The sequence below is a fragment of the Notechis scutatus genome, chromosome 2 (genome assembly GCF_049901735.1).
Source record: "Notechis scutatus isolate UNSWTSFEM ecotype Mainland chromosome 2, rNotScu1.2, whole genome shotgun sequence".
Classification (NCBI taxonomy): Eukaryota; Metazoa; Chordata; class Lepidosauria; order Squamata; family Elapidae; genus Notechis; species Notechis scutatus.
This window is the reverse complement of record NC_142010.1, coordinates 195,990,311-196,012,819: the sequence shown is the minus strand read 5'-3', so window position 1 is coordinate 196,012,819 and position 22,509 is coordinate 195,990,311. Positions and strand designations below refer to the sequence as shown.

The following is a 22,509-nucleotide window of genomic DNA, read 5'->3' as shown; positions in this document are numbered from 1 at the left end:
ACAGGAGAGTTAATCCAGAGAGAGGAATCAATGTCATACCACTCACCAACTACCATAGACTGGTTCCACCATTTTTCTGGCAGAGAGGCATAAGCAATGAAGAAATTTTTGACGCTAGCAGTTGGCTGGGAGCCTTTTTGTTACTGCAATGTATTAGGAGCCAAATCTTTTTTAAAAAGGGTTTTGCAATGGATTTTCCTTTACCTGAATGAAATCAATGGATTTATGTTGGCTTGTGTCTGCTATGGAGCAACTCTTTAGATCGGTTCTATGTTGCACATATCTTTCAATGGAAAGATAATGAATGTTTGTAAATAAATCTGTAATACTTGCAATAACAAACAAAGGGATAAGCTTGGCATAGTTTGCTTTTACTAGAGTGTCTTTATTTCAAGTATTTGTATGGATTTTGCTATTATAAAATCACAGCACAATATAATTTTTAATATAATTATTCTTCCAATAAGTGAAATAAAAGCATTATTCCTGTCATGATATTGATGAAAAAGGGTTCAGGTGAAAGCAATGGAGTGTGAAACTGAATATGCTCTGACAAAAAGCTAAAGAAATTGTACTCTTAATAGTGGGGAAGAAAAGACCAAAATAGAATGAACTGAGAGGAAATAATGAGTTGTTTCTTGTTTATTTTATGCTACACTAAATAATATGAAGAATAAGTTGCACTGCTGTCATTATAGCAGTACAAACCCATATTACATGACATAGAACATTTCTATATTATAAATTAAATTGGATAAAGCAGCCTCAGAAGCATTATTCATTATAGAAAAAATTATTATTATTAAATTTATTTGCCACCCATCAGGTGACTCTGAGAAATAGGGTTGACCATATGCTTTAATTACTGCTTTTCAGATCTTCAGAAAGGAATGCTAATATTTGCACTCTAATTGCATACTAAACATTCAGAGGAAATAATTGTACCTACTACCAAATGTAAGCAGCCAACATAAGCAGCCTACACAGCAGGTTCCATCACTGCCATGTATACTTACAAGATTTTCAGCAGAGCCCTCCCCAGCTCATAATATTCACATAGATTTGACTTAGATTACCCTTAATATTGCTTTTCACCTCTGTGGTTCCAGGTCTTTGAGGGAATAAGGTCTAATTGATTGATGGAGCAACACTTCTGTGTATTTGACCTGATTTTAAGGATGCCTGAGCAATGTTACATTTTGAAAATTTCTCCATTGTCCTAATCAACATAAACTTCTGCTGATTATTGGCTGCCTGCAATTTGGCAGTTCAAATCCCACGAGGCTCAAGGTTGACTCAGCCTTCCATCCTTCCGAGGTGGGTAAAATGAGGACCCAGATTGTTGGGGGCAATAGGCTGGCTCTGTAAAACTGCTTAGAGAGGGCTGTAAAACACTATAAAGCAGTAGATAAGTCTAAGTGCTATTGCTATCTATGAGAATAATATAGATTATTTAATATTATATTATAACATAATGAAGGATAATTTATTGCTGGGTGAGCTAATCCATTACTATGGAGTAAATATACTGACAATACCCATTATATATCTCTGCTCCTGGTGAATTAAGCCATGCTATGAACATCCTATCCCAGTGTCTGAAGGCTGAACATCTAATTGGGAACAAGTTTCAAATAAACCCAGATAAACCCTGGCAAGATTGAGTGACTTTGGGATTTGTGGCCTGCCAGTTCTAGGCTACACTATCTTTGGGGAATGGATAGGGTTACACTGTCCCAGATAAATCCAGTGTGTAATCTGGGGATCCTCTCAGACTCACAACTCTTGCTCAAAGAGCAGGTGGCAGTCATGGCTAGGAAGGATTTTGCATATTTCATGTTCCCCCATTCCTAGATCAGAGGACTCTGCTCACAGCCACTCATGGCTTAGTCAACCCCTGATTGGATTACTTTAAGGCAGTCTATATAGGGGATTACCCTTGAAAGGTTTATGGAAACTTTAGCTGGTGAAAAAGGTAACAGCATGGGCAGTTATATGTGCTTCTAGAACTACATGTGTTATACCTCTGAGCTGCATGGGTTCCAGTTTGTTTCTGGAGCCAATTTCTATAGAATTGGCCTGGTTTTGACCTTTCAAATCTTTCATGGCACAGGACCAGATTATTTGAAGATTATCTCACCTGATTATATTTGCCTGTCCCATCAGATCTGGCATGTTGCAGGTCCTATCTGACAGGGAACTAGACTTGGCTGTTCCTAATTGCAGGCCTTGCTGCTGTGGTGCCACTTTATGGGACATTTTCAACACTCCTCCGCCACCCCAAAAGTGATCCTTCCCTCCTTATTTTCTGGAAGTCCTTCAAGACCTAGCTAGGTTATCAGGCCTGGGGATCTCAGTGGACCATTGAGATCTTGAGGGTGCCCCCCAATTATGGGTGTTAATATCTAATGTCCTATATGACTTGTTATTTTTTTAAATCTTTTTGATAATGATTTTTAAAAATATGTTTATTGGTTTGTATCCTTGTTGTACACCACCCAGCCACTTTTTGTGAAATGGGTGGCCAAATAAGTTTGATATATACATATAAATAATTAAATTAAACAAGCAGCATGAGCCACAGCAGCTACTCTTTTAGAAAGATGGTATGTGAGTTTGTGTGAATAGAAGGGCATCTCTCTTATGTTTTAAGCTGAAAAAATGGGTTACATTGAAAGACTTTGTAAATGTGTATCTATGTGTGTGCGAGAGAGAAAAATCTTGTTTTCATGAGTTGTCATTTTTAAAATTTTCCTTATAGTATGGAGTGTGGAAAACTGAGAAAGGCACTGGCTTAATGTGCAAGAAACAAAATAATTCTGTTTTCTTTGTAACGTTTAACAGAATCATAAATAAAATGGTTGTAAAATCACTTAAGCAACCTATATCTTATGGAGAAGAGAAGATGGTAATTTTCATGCATTCTAAACATCGGTTGTAATCTACAAAGGAACTGAGTAGCACAGAGGCACAATCTTCTCTCAGTAACTGATTATCATTAGTAGCTATTTACAGATTTAAGGAGCAAAAAGGAAAGGCATTTCAGGTTTAGAAGCAAAAGACTTTGCATAGCTAATTAGAACATAGTGAAATTAGAAACTAAGAATCAAAATACCTGAATAGGACAATACTAATTAATTAATCCTTTATGTTATTTTACTTGCAGACATGCATGTGATCAAACTGAACAATGATCCTTTAAACTAAACTTTTGAATTTATTAAGATGACTTTTCATTCTTATGTATGCAACTACAGGAGATTATAGTAGATCTGTATTATTTTCTTAGAATTTACAAGTATCACTTGGGATGAGAAATCTTTGTGATGGACTGACATATACAAGTGCTCAGGTTCCATTACAATTCATCCAAACAAAATTATCCAAAGTTACGATGGTGCTGAACGAGGGAACACACAACTGGTACTTGGAATTCCAGCCATTGTATTGTCCCTGGGGTCATGTGATTGTGATCAAGCTACTCAACTTACAATTAGGTTGTTGTACTGAGCCACAGTCACGTGATCATATTTTCCAACTTTCCACAAGCAAAGTCAATAGAGAAGCGTACAAGGAGTTGTAAGCCCTTTGCTTAGCAATTTACAATCTTTGCTTAATGGCAACTGGGAATGTAGAACTGCCATCACTAAGTGTCATGATCTTCAGAGGTGGTATTCAGCAGGTTCTGACCAGTTCTGGAGAACCGGTAGTGGAAAATTTGAGTAGTTCAGAGACACAGCAAATACCACCTCTGACTGGAGATTTTACAGTATCCTTTCCCTGCTATGCCCACCAAGCCATGCCCACAGAACCGGTAGTAAAAAAATTGAATCTCACTACTGATGATCTTGTATTTTGCTTTATGACTATGTCACTTAATGACAGCAATTCTGGTCCCAATTGCTGTTGTAAGATGAGGATTCTCACCAAAAGGCAAGACTAGAAACAACAGTTGCAAACTAACCAAAGAGAGAAGCAACCTAGAATTAAAGAGAAATTTTCTACCAGTGAGAGCAATAAACCAATGAAATAGCTTGCCTTCAGAAGTTGTGGGTGCTTCATCACTGAAGGCTTTCAAAAAGAGACTGGGCAACTATTTGTCTGAAATGATAGTATAGGGCTGTGATGGTGAACCTATGGCATGTGTGCCAGATGTGGCATGCAGAGCCCTCTCTGTGGGCATGCGAACCATTGCTCCAGCTCAGCTCTGCTATGCATGTGTGTTGTCCACCAGCTAGCTGGTCTTTGGGTCTCTACTGCGCATGCATGGGGTGGCGGGGTGCATGGTGCATGCATGGGGGCGGGGCACATGCACGGGTAGGCACACGTATTTTTGGGGGTGCGCACGCTTTGGTGCCAAAAATGTTAGCCATCACTGGTATAGTCTTCTGCTCGAGCAGTGGTTGGACTCAAAGACTTTTGAGGGCTCTTCCCATTCTAGTAGTTTATATTCTATGTACCTGTTGTATATTAAATCCTTTATATTCCACCAATACGTGCACAAGACACATTTCTAATATTGTCTAATATTATTCTTCACCTTTTCTTTAAAACAAATCACATTTACCTACTTTCTGATTTCTTGAAATACCTTTAGTGTCAAAAACCATGAAACAACAGAACCATACTAAATGTATATGTGAATGCGCTCTGCATATCTTTTATATATCCTAAGTATTCTTACATTTAAAAACTACACGCATGCATATGAACAAACAAGAAAGCTGGGGTCAGTGGACAAGATAAAGTTGGTACATTTAAAATCATTCATTTAAAATTTTAAAATCATACATTGCAGTGTCCTACCTGTCAATTAATACTTCAGCTTCAACCATAACAATACAAGAGCAAACAATAGATACAAAGTCAAGGTTAATCGCACCAAACTTGACTGCAGGAAATATGACTTCAGCAACAGAGTGGTCAATGTCTGGAATACTCTACCCGACTCTGTGGTTTCTTCCCCAAACCCCAAAAACATTTACCTTAGACTGTCTACTATTGACCTCACCCCTTTTCTAAGAGGTCTGTAGGGGGTGTGCATAAGCGCACCAACATGCCTACCGTCCCTGTCCTATTGTTTCTTTATTTTTTATTTTTCTTAAATGTATCCATGTATTCATAACTATGTTTTTACTTATACCTATTATCTTGTAAGCAATTGACAAACCAAATAAATAAATAAATAAATAAATAAATAAATAAATAAGTAAGTAAGTAAGTAAGTAAGTAAATAAATAAATAAATAAATAAATACTTTTATGTACCCTTGCAAAGGGATGTAGATCTGGGAATATGGGATGAATAACTTGTTAAAGGCAGAGTTTCAAAAAAGAGTATTCACCCCTAAGAAATAGGAAAGAATCCTGGCTTGATTTGTTAGGTATAAATTCTGCCAGGCTTTCAAAATTGTTTTATTGTACTCTACAGCAGTAAAGAGAATTTCTGAAATGTAATAGTCACTTGTTGACTACTCGGTCACCAGAGAGATATCCTAATCTAATCTTCTAGACCTGCAATATAATAATACATCCTCAAAGTATTTAGCTGTTTTCAAAAACAAGTTAACAAGGGATTATCACAGCATCAACAACGGGTGGATAAAGGCATATAGCAAAACTTCCCACGAAACAGCTAGGTTCATGGGATAAGGTTTACCTCAGCTGGAAGCGAGCCCACAATTAGCTCCACTTGAAGCTTAGAGAAGATTTATTGGGAAGGAGGAATGATCAATTCCACTCTAAAGCATGACAGGCTGAGATTTTTAAATATTTTAAACCTTCTAAAGATCTGACCAAGATCTTATTTATTCTTAATTGCTGAAAGAAAGGGCAACGGTTTGACCATGTCACTTATTGAAGGCAATGATGTATTGCTGGATTATAAGAAAGATTTTTAAAGTTGCTTTTGATGACTGGACAGGAGACAAACAGCAAATCAGCAAGCTTATAAGGAGACAAATCTAAATAATTACATTCGTGAATACATAACAGATGTATGTATGTATTTAGAAATTTTACATAGACATTAATCTTAAGTACATAACCATAATGACCAGTTTGTTAAAAAAAAATTAAAAAACATAACCAAACATATTTAAAATAATTAATCAAAAGAAAACCAAAACAATATATATTCACAAATATTCAAAAAACAGACATATTTTGGGATTGGCTAACATCCTGGCCCAAATGCCTGGGAGAAAGGTCTTAACAACCTCTTGGAATGCCAAAAGTGTTGGGGACTTCTAAATATCAGGGAGAGGTTGTTTCATAGGAAAGGTACTGCGACACAGAAAGCACACCTTCCTCAGTCCCATAAGATTAATAGAAGGGATCTGAAGTATGCCTACCCTGTCAAATGGAATGGCCATTTTTTTGTTGTTGAAACAATTGGCTCCTCGTGTAACCTGGTCCTTCTGCCAGCTTCAACACTTTTTGTGGCAGTCCTTCAAGGTGAAGAAGCAGCTGAACTCTGTGGCCAACCATCACTCCATGATCTAGCTCTTTCGCTAGACCAGGGGTGTCATACTCAATTTCATTGAGGGATGCATCAGGGTTGTGTTTGACCTCGGGGGGGCTGGGGTGGATGTGACCGGGGTAGATGGGCCCCATTTTCGCTGGCAGAGGGTTGCAGGAGGCTGTCATGGGTGAAAACAAGGCCCCAAGGGGGGAATTGCATGTGGTTCCCCAAGCTCTATTTTCTCTGGCAGAGAGCTGCAGGAGGCCATCACGGCCAAAACCAGGGCCCAGGAGGGCCGTATGTGGCCCTCCTGAGCTCTGTTTTCACTGACAGAGGCATCACAGGCCAGTCCTTTGCTATTTCCCTGTGGCCAGATCTAAACACCCTATAAGCCAAATCTGGCCTGCAGGCCTTGAGTTTGACAGTCCTGAGCTAGACTAATTGGCAGCTTTGATCTTCACTAGCTACTCTGCTGTGGTTCTTCTTGTCACCTTGGACTTTGATCCAAAATAACTCACAGGACAAACTGGCTCAACTGCAATTCAACTAAACCCCAACAACCTCCACAAATCATCTTCTACTCTCCTAACACCATGGAGGCTAAGATAAGCTGCAGCAATATATTAAGCTTCAGCAATATATTTTAAAAATCCAATTGTGTGGCAGAGGTCTGCACTGGAATAATCTTGCCCTAAATAACCAATTTTGGAAGGACTTACAAGGAACTGTAAGATGAATAATTCTGGGAAAGTATGATTCCCCAGAATTTGGAAGAACTGTTGTAGCATTGTGTGTAAATGGATGGGTGATTAGGGGAATTGAGACATGGAGGAAATAATTGGCAGAAGTTTTATAGATTTTCTTTGCCCCTACCCACACCCCTATGACTTCCTCAGAGTCCAATATTATGGAAACCAAGCAAATAAACATAATAGATAAATAGTAGAGAAAAAAAGAAGAATATTTGGGCTTTTCCTACAGACAAAGTAACTTCTAGAACACCTAGTCATGGCTTGTCTTTGATGAAATTTCAGTTTCCCTTCCCAGGGTGTGGGAAGACAATTAGGGATAGCCAACAGTGGAAAGTGCATTTTATTATCCCTCCTACCTTGTGCATCCCTCAGACCTAGAAACAACTCTGAAACACAGACTCTGGTGCAACACTTAATTTCATAGGCAAAATTACACTGCATCAGTTTGAATTGCTCATACAATTATTAGATAAAACTCTGCTAGCTGAGACAACTGACAGGCAATCACTTCAAGTCAGTTCCTATTTTGCCACATGTGACTCTTCTACAGTTGAAAATAAAATGATCGTACAGAATTCTTGTTACTCAAAATAACAGCTTTTTTTTTCATACTATCGGGCATAAACTGGTTATAGCTATCTGGGGGAAACAAGGGACAATTTATTTCCCCCCTCAATAGTACTATTCGAAGGCATCCCACTTTTTTCCTTTTCTCATTGTTGCCTGAACCTCGTCCCTTGCCAGGAAAGTACACAGATTTTGCTGATGTTTTGGGAGAAGAAGAAAAACCTGCTCATTGGACAATGACTGTATCATCAATTTAAAATGCAGTGTCCAGATACTAGATAAAAGGCAATATCAGGGGGTTTATTCAAATATTAGCTACTTTAAAATCATTTCTGGATGACAATTTGAAGAAAGGATTTATTCTTCCTTCTGTATTTCCACCATCTGCACCTGTATTTTTTTGAGAAAAAGAAAAGCAGTTCTTTGAGAATTGTTCGTGGTAATATTCTAAATTCTATAACTCTTAGGAACTACTGCTATATCTCTGTTGCCTTTTATTTCATATCTCGACATTTGCCTTCAAAAAGCATGTATTTTCACAACTTAACTTGGATGGAGCTGATGCTTTCATTTGAATGAAAGAATCATGAATATTTAACTGCTTTTGACACCCAATTTGGAAAATTTGAAATACACACTTATGACATGTGGCTTGGGTGATTACTCTACAGTCTTATGCAGGTTTATGAAGAAAATATTTTCCAGTATTTTAAACAAATATGTAGCAGTGTACCATGTCAGAAATGTCCTAGAATGCCTTTGCAGGGACACCTACATTTTGGGAAGCCCTTTCCTAATTGCTGGGCATTTGTGTATCTATTTTAATCCTCTCATAATCTAAAATCAAATGGATAATTGGAGAAGATGAGCACATTAAGGTAAAGATAAAGGTTCCCCTTGCACATATGTGCTAGTCGTTCCTGACTCTAGGGGGACAATGCTCACCTCCGTTACAAAGCCAAAGAGCCAGTGCTGTCCGAAGATGTTTCTGCCAGCATGACTAAATGCCGAATGCTGTTACTTTCCCACCAAGTGGTTCCTATTTTTCTACTTGCATTTTTACATGCTTTTGAACTGCTAGGTTGGCAGAAGCTGGGACAAGTAACGGGAGCTCACTCTGTTACGTGGTGCTAGGGATTCAAACCACCAAACTGCCGACCTTTCTGATCGACAAGCTCAGGGTCTTAGCCACTGAGCCACCACGTCCCTATGAGCACATTACTTGAACACTATTTGTACTGCTGTGAGCCTGAACTATTGTGCCTCACAGAATTTACTTGTATTCTTCCATTGCCATTCTTCAATTCAGGAAGTCTGTAATTATCACGCCTGCATCTTGTCCTCCAGAGTTCCTGCTTTTACTGCTCATTGAGTCCCTGACTTTAATTAATTAACATATAAGCTGCCATCTTGTCTATAGGCAACTCTAGGCTGTTACAACCAATAAAAGCAACAAGATATAACATTAAAACAATAAATATTAACACTAAAATTGTCTTAAGAATTAACAAAGAAGGAAGGGAGGAAGATGACCTTATCTCCATCTCTAGTATGACACACCTGTATCGGGGCCTCCAGACCAATTGGCATAGCCAGGCACAGCCAAGAATGCCCAGCTCCTCTTAAAGGAACAGTTAGATTTCATCAAGGTTGCCTATAAACATGTATAGGCAAGAGGGTGCCAAGATTATGGCTATTTGAAAATTCAGTGAGTTACAGTTGGAAATCTCATGGATACCCTTGTCCAGATCTCAGCTACTAGGATTATAAAAATATTTTCACATTTCCTGCAGATGGCTAGATTCTTTTCTTTGCTCATAATTCTAATTCAGAATCCATTATAGACAGCTGTTGGCTCTGATAGAAAATAATTGCTCTTTTACTAGACTCAGCTGTGAGCAGTCAGGCTTTCTTTGCCTTATAGAGTATATATAAACATAGGGAGGAATAAAATTAACTAAATACAAGTGAATAAAATGATTCATTGAGAATGCTGATCAAATAATGAACCAAACCACAGCGCAGGTCAATGGAAATTACAGGTCTCACAGGACATGATAAATGTCTGGAAATAAGGATCATTGATACTGTTAAGTTAAAGAGGGGTATTTCTGTGAGGTTAAGAATAGTCAGGGTTGGAATTTAACATAGCATTTACCACTGATTCACAGAAAAATAATCAGGAGAAAATTATGTTTAGAAGGCAACTCCTCCTCAAGCCACAGTCCTCTATATTTTCCATTCCATTTCACAGAAATCAGAAAGTACATTTCTCATGCAAACAGCTAAGTCTTCAGACATTAGCAAAAAGTAGGAAGATGGAGAGGTATGTGAACATGCTATTGCATGCTCTGTGTTAGTGCAGTTTGAAGCAATGACATCTACCCATGGTTGGCTGAATGGGCTACTGTTTCCAAAGGGTTTGTGAATTCTTCCCAATGAAGGTTCTTGATTAGGTAGGGAACCCAAGTCCACAGAGATTGTAACTGTGTTCAGCCAAGCATGATTATATTCCCAATTCAGACCTTCCTTCTTGATAGAAAGAAGCTTGGGTATTGGGACTAGAGCATGCTGGTTGGATGGGCAATTCTGGGAGTAGAAGTCCACATAAAGTAGTTGAGGTTGAGAAAGGCTTGCCCTAGACAGTCTCTTTGAAATGCAAGGCAATTTCAAAGTGCATCGGGAAGGATAATCATGACTTCCTTTGTCTGGGAACATAACGCCCCTTTCTTCAAGTACTATACTGTTGGCCAAGCAACCAATCAGCCACACAGTGGGCAATGGAGCATAATTGCTGGAGACATAGAGCATAACAAAGGGAAAGATGAAAGGAAATCAAAGCCCTACAAAAACAAATCCAGGAAAGGAATTCTTTCACAGATGCAGATGTGAAGGCACTTTATGCAAAAGGGAAGAGGACAGGATAAAGCTCCTTCTTTGAATTGGACAGACTCCTACTGAGCTCAGAAAAGGGCTTGCAGCTTAGAGGGACAGAAATGGGAAAACTGTCTTAATTCAGGTAGTTTTCAAAGGCATACTGGATTACTAGAATGACCCAGAAGCATGTCACTTTGTTGGAATGGATGCAATCCAATGGAATCATTGGCCATTTGACCTGTGTCTCAGAAAGCATGATATTAGTAGCAACAACCCAGCCCCCATACTTAGCTACTGCCAGGATAGGATGCTGCTCTAACAATTTATACTGAAAATGATTCCACAAACTCAACAAATATGTGACATTAAGCCATAACATTCTGGACTATGCCTGTCTTCGCTTTAAAATTCAGCAACTTGTTTGATTTAGTCTCTTACTGAGCAAACAAACAAGCAAGAAACCAATTAATTTTTTTTTTCTGAATAAGTTTAGGCTGCACAGATCTCACCATCAAGAAAACCTGAGGGATCCTCTGAATAGTAATTAGGCAAATTCAATTTCTACTGAGTAGCTTGCAAGTGTTATTGAAAGATATACCCTCAACCATTTGCATATCAGATGCAACAGAAATTGTAGTGCAGTCTTCCTCAATATCACTGCTTTCTGCATGTGGTAGAAATTACAGAACACAGGATTACAGAACACAGTAATGCTCTCAGGAACCAGTGTCTGCAGGCTGAGAATTATGGGGAAAGTGATCAGAAAACACCATGAAGCCATTCAGATTGTAGTATATTTCCATTATTGAAAGATTGAAAGCCATATTTTTATATTTCATTCTTCAGTAATAAAGTATTTGGATATTCTAAGTTGTCAAAAAAAGGGGGGGAACAGAGTATTTATGGTGTTTCTAAACATTTTGCAGAAATAAATGGCATAATTTACTTCTTGGTAAGCACAGATTGAATTGCAGGAATTTTGGGGGGAATTTTTTTTTATTTTTCTGTTTTAAATAAAATCTTCCAATGTTGGGATTGTGCAAATGTCATTTCAAGGTAGCATTGTGGCTTGGCACCTGTGGGCTACTGTATTGTGACAATTGTTTTAAAAAGAGATAACTCTTAAAAATTTGAGAATCTGAGGAAATGGCTCTTATGCTAACTGGAAATGCCAAAATTTATAGAATAATTTGTAATTAAAGCTGTTTGGTTGATACTCAAAATACCTGAATGCTCAAGTATTTTTTTTTTGGCAATATTAAAATTCTCTGTAAACATAAAAACCTCTATTTTGGCCAGCATCGTTTTCATTGTTTGGAAACTCATAAAGAGGACATACATCCAATAGCAGTTTCTCACATATGTTGCTCATGAATTGGCACTGAGAAGACCATTTTTGCTATCTGATTGCTCATTAGAACAATCAGCGCTCACAACTATCATCATGTCTCCTCAATGTGATTATACTAGTGAACACTGCTCTACTTGAAAAATGCTTCCTTTTATTAATCTTCACCCCCTGCTTGTTGGATATCCCTCTAATATGGCCACCTTATTTCCTTTATTTTTCTGAGCTAAAAATATCTGAATGTTCCTCACTGGGATTTGCTCCAGCCTCTTCATCAGCACATTTGAGCAGCCAAGAGAAGATGCCTGGATCAGATGTAAGCAAAGAGGAACATAATCATTTAAATGCAATTATACTGGGTTCTGCAATTAATGCCATTGTTTTAAAATTTTGGTTTCCTGTAGAAATGGCCATATGACAATTGCCAGATTGCAGCTGCTTTTGCTTTTGTACTCTTGGTTTGGCATTGCAATTTGTGATGGGTCACAATCATTAGAAAATTTGTTATGTCTTAAAACCCATTGTACTCTATGGGAGAAGATAATCACAACCATCCAATTGATTTAAATGGAATTGGAGAATGACTAACTCTTTGGATTGGAGCCACACAATCAACTATTTTAAGGGAATAGGCCATTCACATATCCTTTAGAGTTTTAGTTTGCCTGGGTAGCCAATGATGAAATCAATTCATTAAGTATTGGCCACTATGTCATATGTAATTCTTCATTCTTACTTTTGCAAATATGTCAGAAACTTTTTTTGTGTGTTCATCAAAATCATATCTATAAGTTTAAAATGATTTTTTGTTATATTAATCCTGGTACTCAGGATTCCTAGTATGTTCCTTAACATTGCTAATGTTTGTTAGTTGCATAGCTTGTTTGATGGCAATTTAGTGATCTTGTTTGTTCATTTATTATTTATTAATCAAATTAATTATCCAATAATGGGACCTTACCATCTTTCTAGATAAGCGATTGCCCTGAGCATTTCATTCAGAGAATCAGTAATATTTCTCTAATTATAAATGGGTTTTTCCTTCTTACTCTTCCTTTTTATTTTAGTATTTTAGGATGCTAAAGAACTGGTCTCAGCTACTAAGTATTGCGTGATAGTCCTCTCATTATTTGAAAACAGCCATCATATTTTCCTTAGACTTCTCTTTCAAAGTAAATATACACACATCCTGTTTTCACAATATTAATGATTGGTAATAAACTCATTTTTTATTCAGCTAGGTTTCTACCTTATGCCATCTAACTCATACTTAACAATAATGTCAAGAATATTTTACCAGATATTTTGCTGTAATCAAAGTATATTGTATCTAAACAAAGAATTATTATCTGCTATGGAAGTCTGTGTCATGCCCCTGATGGAGACTGACTCTGAGGGAGAGGAGGAACAGTTGACAGGGAGTGGAAGTGTGACTCCGGAGGTTGTGGAGGAGGCTGGGGAAGGGCAGAAGCCGGTGAAGCAGTCAGAGGAGGACCCAGGCCCATCCCCTCTCCATCCTAGGGCACGCAAGTAGGAGAGGATAAGTGAGAGACATGGTCTACTTGGGAGGAAAAGGCCTTGATCCTCTTCATGGGCTCCAGCTGTGACAACTGAATAAGAGAATGGACATGCATACAGGCGAGCGCTGGAAACAAAGCGTAGAAATATCTCTAGTTTATGGTTCCTCTCTGAGCTTGGTGTCCTTCCCGGTGTGTGTTCTGTTATCTGTGGACATCCTCCAGCCCTTATCTTGCCTGGTTTGTGTTGCTTTTTTCCTCCTTCTTGTAACTGTTTGTGTAGGAGTTTTTTGTCTTCCATCAAGGATATTTGGAGCTTGGAAGCAAAGTGAAGGAATAAAAGGGGCTTCACCTGTTTTCTGTGACTGTGTTTGTTTGGTATCCTACCCTGGGTCATCATAGTCTGCTATGGAAATGATCTAATTAAAAATATGTTTCCTGGAAATAGTATTTGAAAAAAATCAAAGCTTAGAATACACACCTTTTTCTTGGAAAAAATGTGAAATCATATCATATATCATATCATAAATCTTTTTAAAGCTTCAGGATGATGCCATTCCTGTAATCTTATCACTTTTGTCAGAAATATGAAAGGTTTTGCATGGGTGGACTCCATACCTTGATACATACACCTCAGAGAAAGCACACATTAGTTGACTTCTAGGAGATGATCACAATCCCTAAAATAATATTTTAGAAATTACTCTTAAGTTTCTAAGTGATTCCTAGAGTGGGCATGCATGGATGACATCCCACCTAGGTTCATGCCTCATCTCTGCTTTTGTTCTGCAATTCTGGCTTGTATATGTAATGAATGGATTTACCAGGCAACGGGAGAAAAATAAATGAAACGCAACGTATCAAAATATTTAGAATATTAAATTGTGAAATGCTTATGGCTTATGAAAGCTTCATAATATTTGGCAATGTTGTTGATGCAAAATCTGCACTTACCTGCAGTGTACAACCATTGGTCCAGCATCAGGAGGATTACAAGTTTTAACTCGCCGTAAGAAAGCTAGGAATGGTGTTGGATGTTCTGGAACGCCATGATCTGGCCATGCAGTGAACTGGAATTGTCTAACTTCTCTCTTCTCACTCGATCCATTCTAACACATAAGAACCTCAGTGTAAATTATTTTTAGTGCCAAAACAATGCATCAGAAGGCAATCATCATGAAATCAAGTGAAACAAATTTATTGTTAGTCTAAAACTGTTACTTTTATCCATTTTTTATCACAGTCATTAAATATTTAATGAGAATTAGTGCAAGCATGACATTAATATTAAGTATTTTTGTCTGTAGTTGTTGGATATGAAAAATGATTTTATATAAGGAAGTTTTATATAAGAAAAAAAAATCTAGTCTAGTTTTGGGAGAGGAAAGGACGACAGGAGAGAAAGAAGCTACGTACTGTGACTGTCAAGAGGAGAACAATAAAGAAAGTGTAATTTTTTTTAAATAATAGTGCTTTAGATTTAATGGTGGAAATGCTCCATATTTGTGCAGTTGGTTGAAAAAAGCATGAATTTTATGGATTTTTTTTTCTGTGGAAAATTTGGACAAAAGATCCAAAGGACATCTGTTAAGTAAGAGTTTATTTCAAGGAATTTTGCTGTTGAAAATAACAGAATTGCATGGTCCTATACATTCTTTGTGTAAGTCAACATTTTGAATACCAGTGTAAAGACCTTTAATCCTCTTTATACAGAAATTTGAACACTTGCTTGTGATACTGCCAAAACTTAAATAACAATCTTGTTCCATCAAAAGATACTCAATGCTTGCATAACACAAACGTACCTTATAAAGAGCAAATGTTCTGACACAGTATGTTGCCAATTCTACGGTGTCCAGCAATGTGACCTGAATCAATCCATATGTTTCTGTTCCTCTGCTTGGCCAATACTGATCACATTTAACCTGCAACAAAAAAATCAAGTATGAGGGGAGTGGGAAATGAAAAATAAAATAAGTGATGTTACGTTACTGTAAAGAAGCGGAAAACAAATGGAAACCAGCTAAAGGGAAGAATACTAAGTTGAGATAGGATAGATCCAAAAGACCCCCTAGCTGTCGTGCAAATGATCCAGATCATCCAGAAGGAGAGAAGGAAGGTATGGTTCATTTGGGGAACATTACTGAAATAGCTTTTGCAGCACTCAGCATGTTGTGTGAGACAGTGGGAACTCGAGTCAGAATACTATAAGTTTTATAGGGGATTTCTTACAGTGAAGCAAGACCTTTAATGAAGCTTTATGAGTACTCTTGGAATTCCATGGTCCAGATGGCATGTCTCAGCACAACTATATAAGAATGGAATTAAGAAAAAGAAGATTCATGAAACTACTTCCTCTGACAAAAGGCAATGCTTCCCCAATTTATTTTTGTCATCTTTAACTGGTAGGGGTCCACTGGAAAAAAAAATAAGGCACGTTTAGTTATTATAACAAAAAGTATGGTACATTGTTATAGCTGAAGCAGAATTGATTTCTAATTGACCTTATTTTTCTTTTCACCATGAAATAGATCTGACAGCCTTATTGAAATTTGGAGTGTCCACTTCCATTCTTACATCATTCACTGTGCCTGGCTGCTAATTGTTCTGTTTTTTTTTTTTCCAAGGTCTTGCTACCGGAAGGCCACATCATTTGAACGCATCTTTTGATCTCTCAAGTCGGGAGATGGTTGGCATTACTCTGCTATGGCAGGAAAAAGGGCTTTCCCCTCCCCCATTCCTCTTAAGAAGCAGACAGGATGCTTAAAAAATAAATGTGTGTCCAAATGTCCTTAGAAATTCAGGTATAAACTTTATCAGCCAATTCTAACAAAGAAACCATATAGCTGAGATCAAATTTATTAGCTAAATGTCAAATCATGGAATACAAATGAAGCATGTTCCTTTTAATGTTATATAAATTATAATAAAATATTCAAGTAACTGCCAAATATACCAAATGTCTAAGTGACAGTATCTTATAAAAAGTCTCTTCTGGATTTCCTGCATTTGATAAAAATATGACCACCTGCTGAAATAAAATCAGTAGGGGTTGAATGACTTACTTTCCCACATGAATGAAAGCTGACACCTCTGCAGAACTGAGGAATTCAAATATGTACATTTATTACTAGAGAATATTCATGAACCTTCACACTCCAGCAAGCTATAAATATCAAAAGATGGTCCAACTTTGCAGCAGTTGTGCTCAGAAAAGAAATTTCCATATGTAAACCCTTCCCCCACCCCCCACCTTGCACAAAAATTGATGAACATAATCCTTGACATTCAAGGGTAGACAGGCAATTTTCTGGTACAAAGATTTAGTCTCAATTCTAAATGAAAACAAAAAAGTCTCCTGAAGAAGTACAGAAGTAAGATTGTTATTTGCCTTTTTTTTCCTCAGTCCCTTGGGGAGACCTCCCAGCACTACAGGGTCTCAGCTACTCTTCTCTCCCCTTTAAAAACTGTTTAAGTGTATCTTCAAACTGTGATCTGACTCAGCCACCTGTTGATCTTACAAGGATGAATACTAATCACCTCCATGCAGTTTTAATATCTGCTGATGTATTTGGCATTTAGCATGACATTTTCTTTTGAAGATTCAGTTTGATAAGCTTTTCAGTGTTTGGTTATTAACTACTAGATTACACTATCAGTAAAGAAATAACAGTAGAAAATTAACTTTCAGTGTTATTCAGTAAAACAGCAGCACATCATGGATGTAAGATTAAAAATAATTGCACCATCCTGACTCTCAATTGGCACAATGCCACTCATACACAGTATAAAATGATTAACCTGCCTCTGGATTAGAAAAAATTGGCTTCACACATGGACTTGTTTTAAAAGAACTGCACACTTAGCAACATGAATGTAATGTACCGATCAGTCTGTTACCATATAGCTAGAAATCATCCATCTAATAGAAATCTAGTTTTCAAAGAATTCTTGTGGCCAAGACCACAAGTAAATAAATATTAATGTAAATCATTTTTTTTCTACTGTGCATTACCCAGCATAGATCTCCTCGTGCTTTTTTCTGAATTGGTACCTTTTTTTTTTAAATCAATCAGAAGATACTGTAACTAGGAGAAACAAATTCAACTCTCTTTGCATAGTGAAGATGTTGTGTACACATTGTAGTGTAGAGGTTTTATAAATGCTTTGATGGACAAAAATCTGATTACATATTTTGGGATTTTATTATGATAAAATTTTATCTTGAATCAACATATTGAGACATGAACAATTTCACCATATAGTTACCAGACCTGTGCATACTATATGTGAGATGTGATCTGAAAACAGATTAGATCCACAAAAGGATAAACACAATATCCTGCCATACTAAAGTCAAATCAAATCCAAATAGTAAGGATTCCAAAAAAAATGATAAACCAATTTCATGGCAAAGATGGACTTCGTCTTTTTCTCTGATGCCAAATACAAAGGTACAGAAATATTGAGAGATGAAGTGAAAGCATGATTGGAAAGAGCATTGTCCAATGAAAAGTTCAAACAGATAAATAGAATCCTTCCATTGCACTAGGAAAAAAAATAAATATTATTCTATTCTCTATGGGCTGGAAGGACTAGCATCTTGCTGCCAGTATTGATAAGGCTAAAAAGAGAACAAGACAGCCAAGCTCTTTGGCTTTCAGGCATCACTCCTAGGAGCAGAGGTCATTAGCACTATGTGGACTGTTGGTGGGAAGATGTCTGGAAGGAGTAGAATAGCATTTTTTCCCCCACATCATTGTCAAAAGCATAAGAATATTACTTTGCCAATCCTTTTGGCAAAGCAGTATTAATGAAAGAGGCATGAAGGCCTGGAATGGGAAGAGAAAGTCACCTGAAAGACACATTCATGCTTATGAACACAAAAGTATGTAGCCGTCCCTGGATCCAATAACAATGTGTATTTTTATACTCTACTATTTGTATATGGACAACATATTTCTGTTACTGAAAACTATATAATGGCTCTCAATCACCAATGGATTCTGTATCTAAACTAATGTCTATAGGACTTGCACACATATGGAGTAAAAGAAGTTAGGATCTCTCAGCGGTTTAATGAAAAGGGAGAGGAAGAAAGCGAAAGGCTCGAATCCGTGTTCCAACTTCAATAAATGGCTAATTATGAACACAGTCTGGTTCAGAAGGTAACAGGATCCCGTGTTTCTCACCTCAGCAAATAGTGATGCTGGCCATATGATCACGGAAGTGTCTTTGGACAATGATGGCTCCCTCAGCTAAGAAACAGAGATGAGCACTGCCACTAGAGTCAGACATGCCTCAACAGAGGAAATCATTACCTATTTGCAGGGAGGAAGAAAAGTGCATTGTAGGCAGCAGCTTATCTAGTTTGAGATTTATGCTCAAAAGTCTTCTTTTATGGACATATTGTTTCCAGGTAGACAATCACACCTAGTTTCAATTGTATTAATTACCATGAAGGAGGAAATAAAGAGGAAGAACCAGAGCTACTCATCCTGGTAGAAGAGACTCACTTCTTTACCATAACATCCCTTTCCCAGATAAGGGAAAGTAGATAGCAACCTTATTACCACAGAATAGCAGCTTTAACATGGAAACAATCTGAGATGAGAGTGAGTACACAAGGTAAAGTAAATTAACCACAATGACTGTAACACTACACATGGAGATTTTGTAGAAAAGCACCCTGCCAAGAGACAAATATTAATGCTTCAAAATCATTTGATGTATTCATGCCCTGTGACTGTCGGCTGCTTTTAATGCTCTCTAAATTCTTCCTTTAATATTTTGCTTTCATTTTATACAAATAAAACTCATGCAAGTAACAAATATGTTATCAATATTCCTCCATGCGTGGCCGTGTGCATAATCCTTTTTGATATAAATTATGCAAATGTTAGCTAAGTAATGGACTAATTTTTTCTCTCTCTAAGGTCTGGATTAGGTCAGGTAAGATTTGGGAGATGACATTTAAATTGAAAACAATAAAGTGAGAAGGGTTATAAATAAAAGAGCTCACCTTGCCCTGTAGCTTCCCCATAGGCAAATAAATGAATAACTAATTCACTGTAACAACCTCATTCAATGTTCTCAGCTGTTGAATATTTAAGTTCTCAAAGCTGGAGGTAGTCAGACTTCTAAAACATGCTAATGAGCCAACTCAGTTCATTTCTGCTGATGCTCCAACCTTCCGCCCCCACAAGAAAAAAAAAAGATCCCTTTATCTATGCAGCACAGGTTAGAAACGCTGAAGCAAAGCTGCAGGACTGAGCAACAGGAAAGCAAATAAACAAAAAAATGTAATGGAACACAGAAAGATGAAGTCCCACAGCAGACGGCTTTTGCTTTCAAGATCAAGTAATTATCAAATCTGCCAATGGAGGAAAAAGCTTTTCTTTTTTGCATCTATTTCCCAAGCTGGATAGAATACCAAACGGATGAATAACAGACTTTCTGAAATGTCATTCCTATTTTAATAGGAATTTAGGCTTTAATCCAATGGAATCCTTCCATTAGGAGGATAATGGCTGTAGAGGCTTATCGCGTTACTGCCCAGAGGCTCCTAAGACAGTCCCCCAATCTTTTTGAGAAAGGTTATGGTACTATCTGAGGTTCTGCAGGACTATTGAGTGAGCAGAAGCTGACCTTCATAAGCATAATGTCAATTTAGCTCACACAGTTCATTTTCACTGTTTGTACTACCAGAAAAATAAAAATACACATGTTAAGAATGTTCAGTATCTAGTTCGCCTACATAGCTGGAGCTAACTAGACAGGCATATCTAAGTAACTTGGTTAAGATATGATTCCCAACAAATAATATGTTTACCAAATCTTGTGCAAAATAAATCAGATGCAAACAGTAAACCTGAGAGCACCAAAATGTTTAAGAGAGTTTACACACGGCTTATAAAATAGAGAAACTTCTATATACTGTACAAGTGAAGGAACAACAACTTACTAAGAGGAGATGTTTGGGCTAAGATCCACCTGATATAACAATCTGTTCTCCTTGCTAAAGGAAATAAAGCAGTTACCAAAGGAAACAGTAATAGCATTCATTTAGATATGTTTGAAATTCCTGAAAAGCTCAGTTTTTCAAGGACACTTGAAATTTTCAGGGAAAGCTAGATTATTACCAAGGCTCCCATCAACTTCATCTAGACAAATAGCTGTGCCTGCCCTTCATCAGCTAGTACTGTATGAAGCCTTTTAACAATAGGCTGTCAGATTTTTTTGCACTTCAGATTATGTTGAAAACAAAATGCAAAAGCAAAGCTAGATGATCTAGTGGGCCCAAGATATGGATCACTCGAAGAAAAAGAAGAAGAAGAAGAAGAAGAAGAAGAAGAAGAAGAAGAAGAAGAAGAAGAAGAAGAAGAAGAAGAAGAAGAAGAAGAAGAAGAAGAAGAAGAAGAAGAAGAAGAAGAAGAAGAAGAAGAAGAAGAACAACTAGAACTTTATTGTCATTGTACAACGAAACTGCGGATGCACCCCAGCAACTGTTCGCAATACAATAAAACCAAAGCACTTAAAAAGATAAGAAAAATAGAGTACCCATGTCTCCATTTGCAATTAGAGAGTACAATATCTACGAATATACACAAAATATACATCCAACACTGACTGTGACGCTTTCTGAGTATAATACACAAGAGATGGATTGTACTGTAATATGTTATTATACATCTGAATGGGGTATTGAGATTTCACATATTTTCACATCTTAATAAGGTAGTGACTTTGTGTTTATTTGCGGTTCGGATGGCCCAGGGAAAGAAACGATTTGTTAGTCTAGTGGTGCGGGATTTTATTGACCTAAAGCGCCATCCAGATGGCAGCAGGTCAAAAAGATAATTGCCAGGGTGTGAGGAGTCTTCTATAATGGCCTTGATTCTGCTTTGGTAGCGGGACCTGGCTAAGTTTTCCTGGGACGGCAGAGAGAAACCAATGATCTTTTGAGCTGTGTTTATCACCCTCTGTACAGTTTTCCTGTCCTCAACTGCATACCACTCACCCAGACAATATGTCAGAGTGCTCTCCACAGAGGCTTTATAGAAAGCCAGCAACAGCTTCTTATCCAGATTGTTCTTCCTGAGAACCCTCAGGAAGTGCAGCCGCTGCTGAGCCTTCTTCACTATGGCCTTGGTGTTAGGGGACCAGGAGATATCAGCTGAAATATGGATGCCAAGGAATCTGATCGTAGGGACAGTGTCCACTCGTTCTCCATTAATGATGAGTGGGGCGTGGTCCTGTCCATGTTTCCTGAAGTCCATAGTCAGTTCTTTGGTTTTATGGACATTCAGTGACAGATTGTTCTGTGAACACCAGGTAGACAGGTTCTGTACTTCTGCCCTATATGCCGTCTCATCCTCTCCGGAGATGAGACCAATCACGGTCGTGTAGTCCGCAAACTTTATGATGGTGTTTGTTGCGTGGCTTGGTGAGCAGTCAAAGGTGTACAAGACATATAGCAGGGGGCTCAAGACAAAACCCTGGGGGGAACCAGTACTGAGTGTAATAGTGGAAGAAAGGTGGGGCCAAGTCTAACAGACTGTGGTTTGTTTGTCAAAAAGTTCTTAATCTAGGAGCACGTGGGGGTGGGGACCTGCAGATTATACAGTTTGGTTACTAGTATATCTGGGATGACAGTGTTAAACGCAGAGCTGTAGTCCACAAAGAGCATCCTCACATAGCTCTGTTTGTTCTCCAGATGACTCAACGTTCTATGAAGTGTAATGGCCACAGCATCTTCTGTAGATCGGTTTGCTCTATAAGCAAACTGATGTTGATCAAAGGAGGGCAGGAGGCAGTCTCTGATATGCTGTGAAACTAGTCGCTCAAAAACCTTCATAATGGAGCCTGTTAACGCTATGGGCCTATAGTCATTGAGAGTGTTTATATTTGTTTTTTTTTGGAAACGGGGATGATGGTTGCAGCCTTCAGGCATTGTGGGATGATGGCATGTGTTAAAGATAGATTG

General features: G+C 37.8%; 1 protein-coding gene across 29 annotated transcripts in view; it reads right to left on the bottom strand.

Annotated features, from left to right (window-relative positions):
* The window catches only part of PTPRD (protein tyrosine phosphatase receptor type D), a 1,313,296-nt gene that overhangs the window by 24,475 nt on the left and 1,266,312 nt on the right, over positions 1-22,509 (bottom strand). For all 29 annotated transcript variants that reach the window (XM_087957701.1, XM_087957705.1, XM_087957708.1 and 26 more), the window contains 2 exons: positions 15,329-15,448; positions 14,478-14,632 (listed from right to left, as the gene is read on the bottom strand). In XM_087957701.1, the coding sequence (XP_087813827.1) occupies positions 14,478-14,632; positions 15,329-15,448 (275 nt within the window). The remainder of the gene's footprint in view (positions 1-14,477; positions 14,633-15,328; positions 15,449-22,509) is intronic.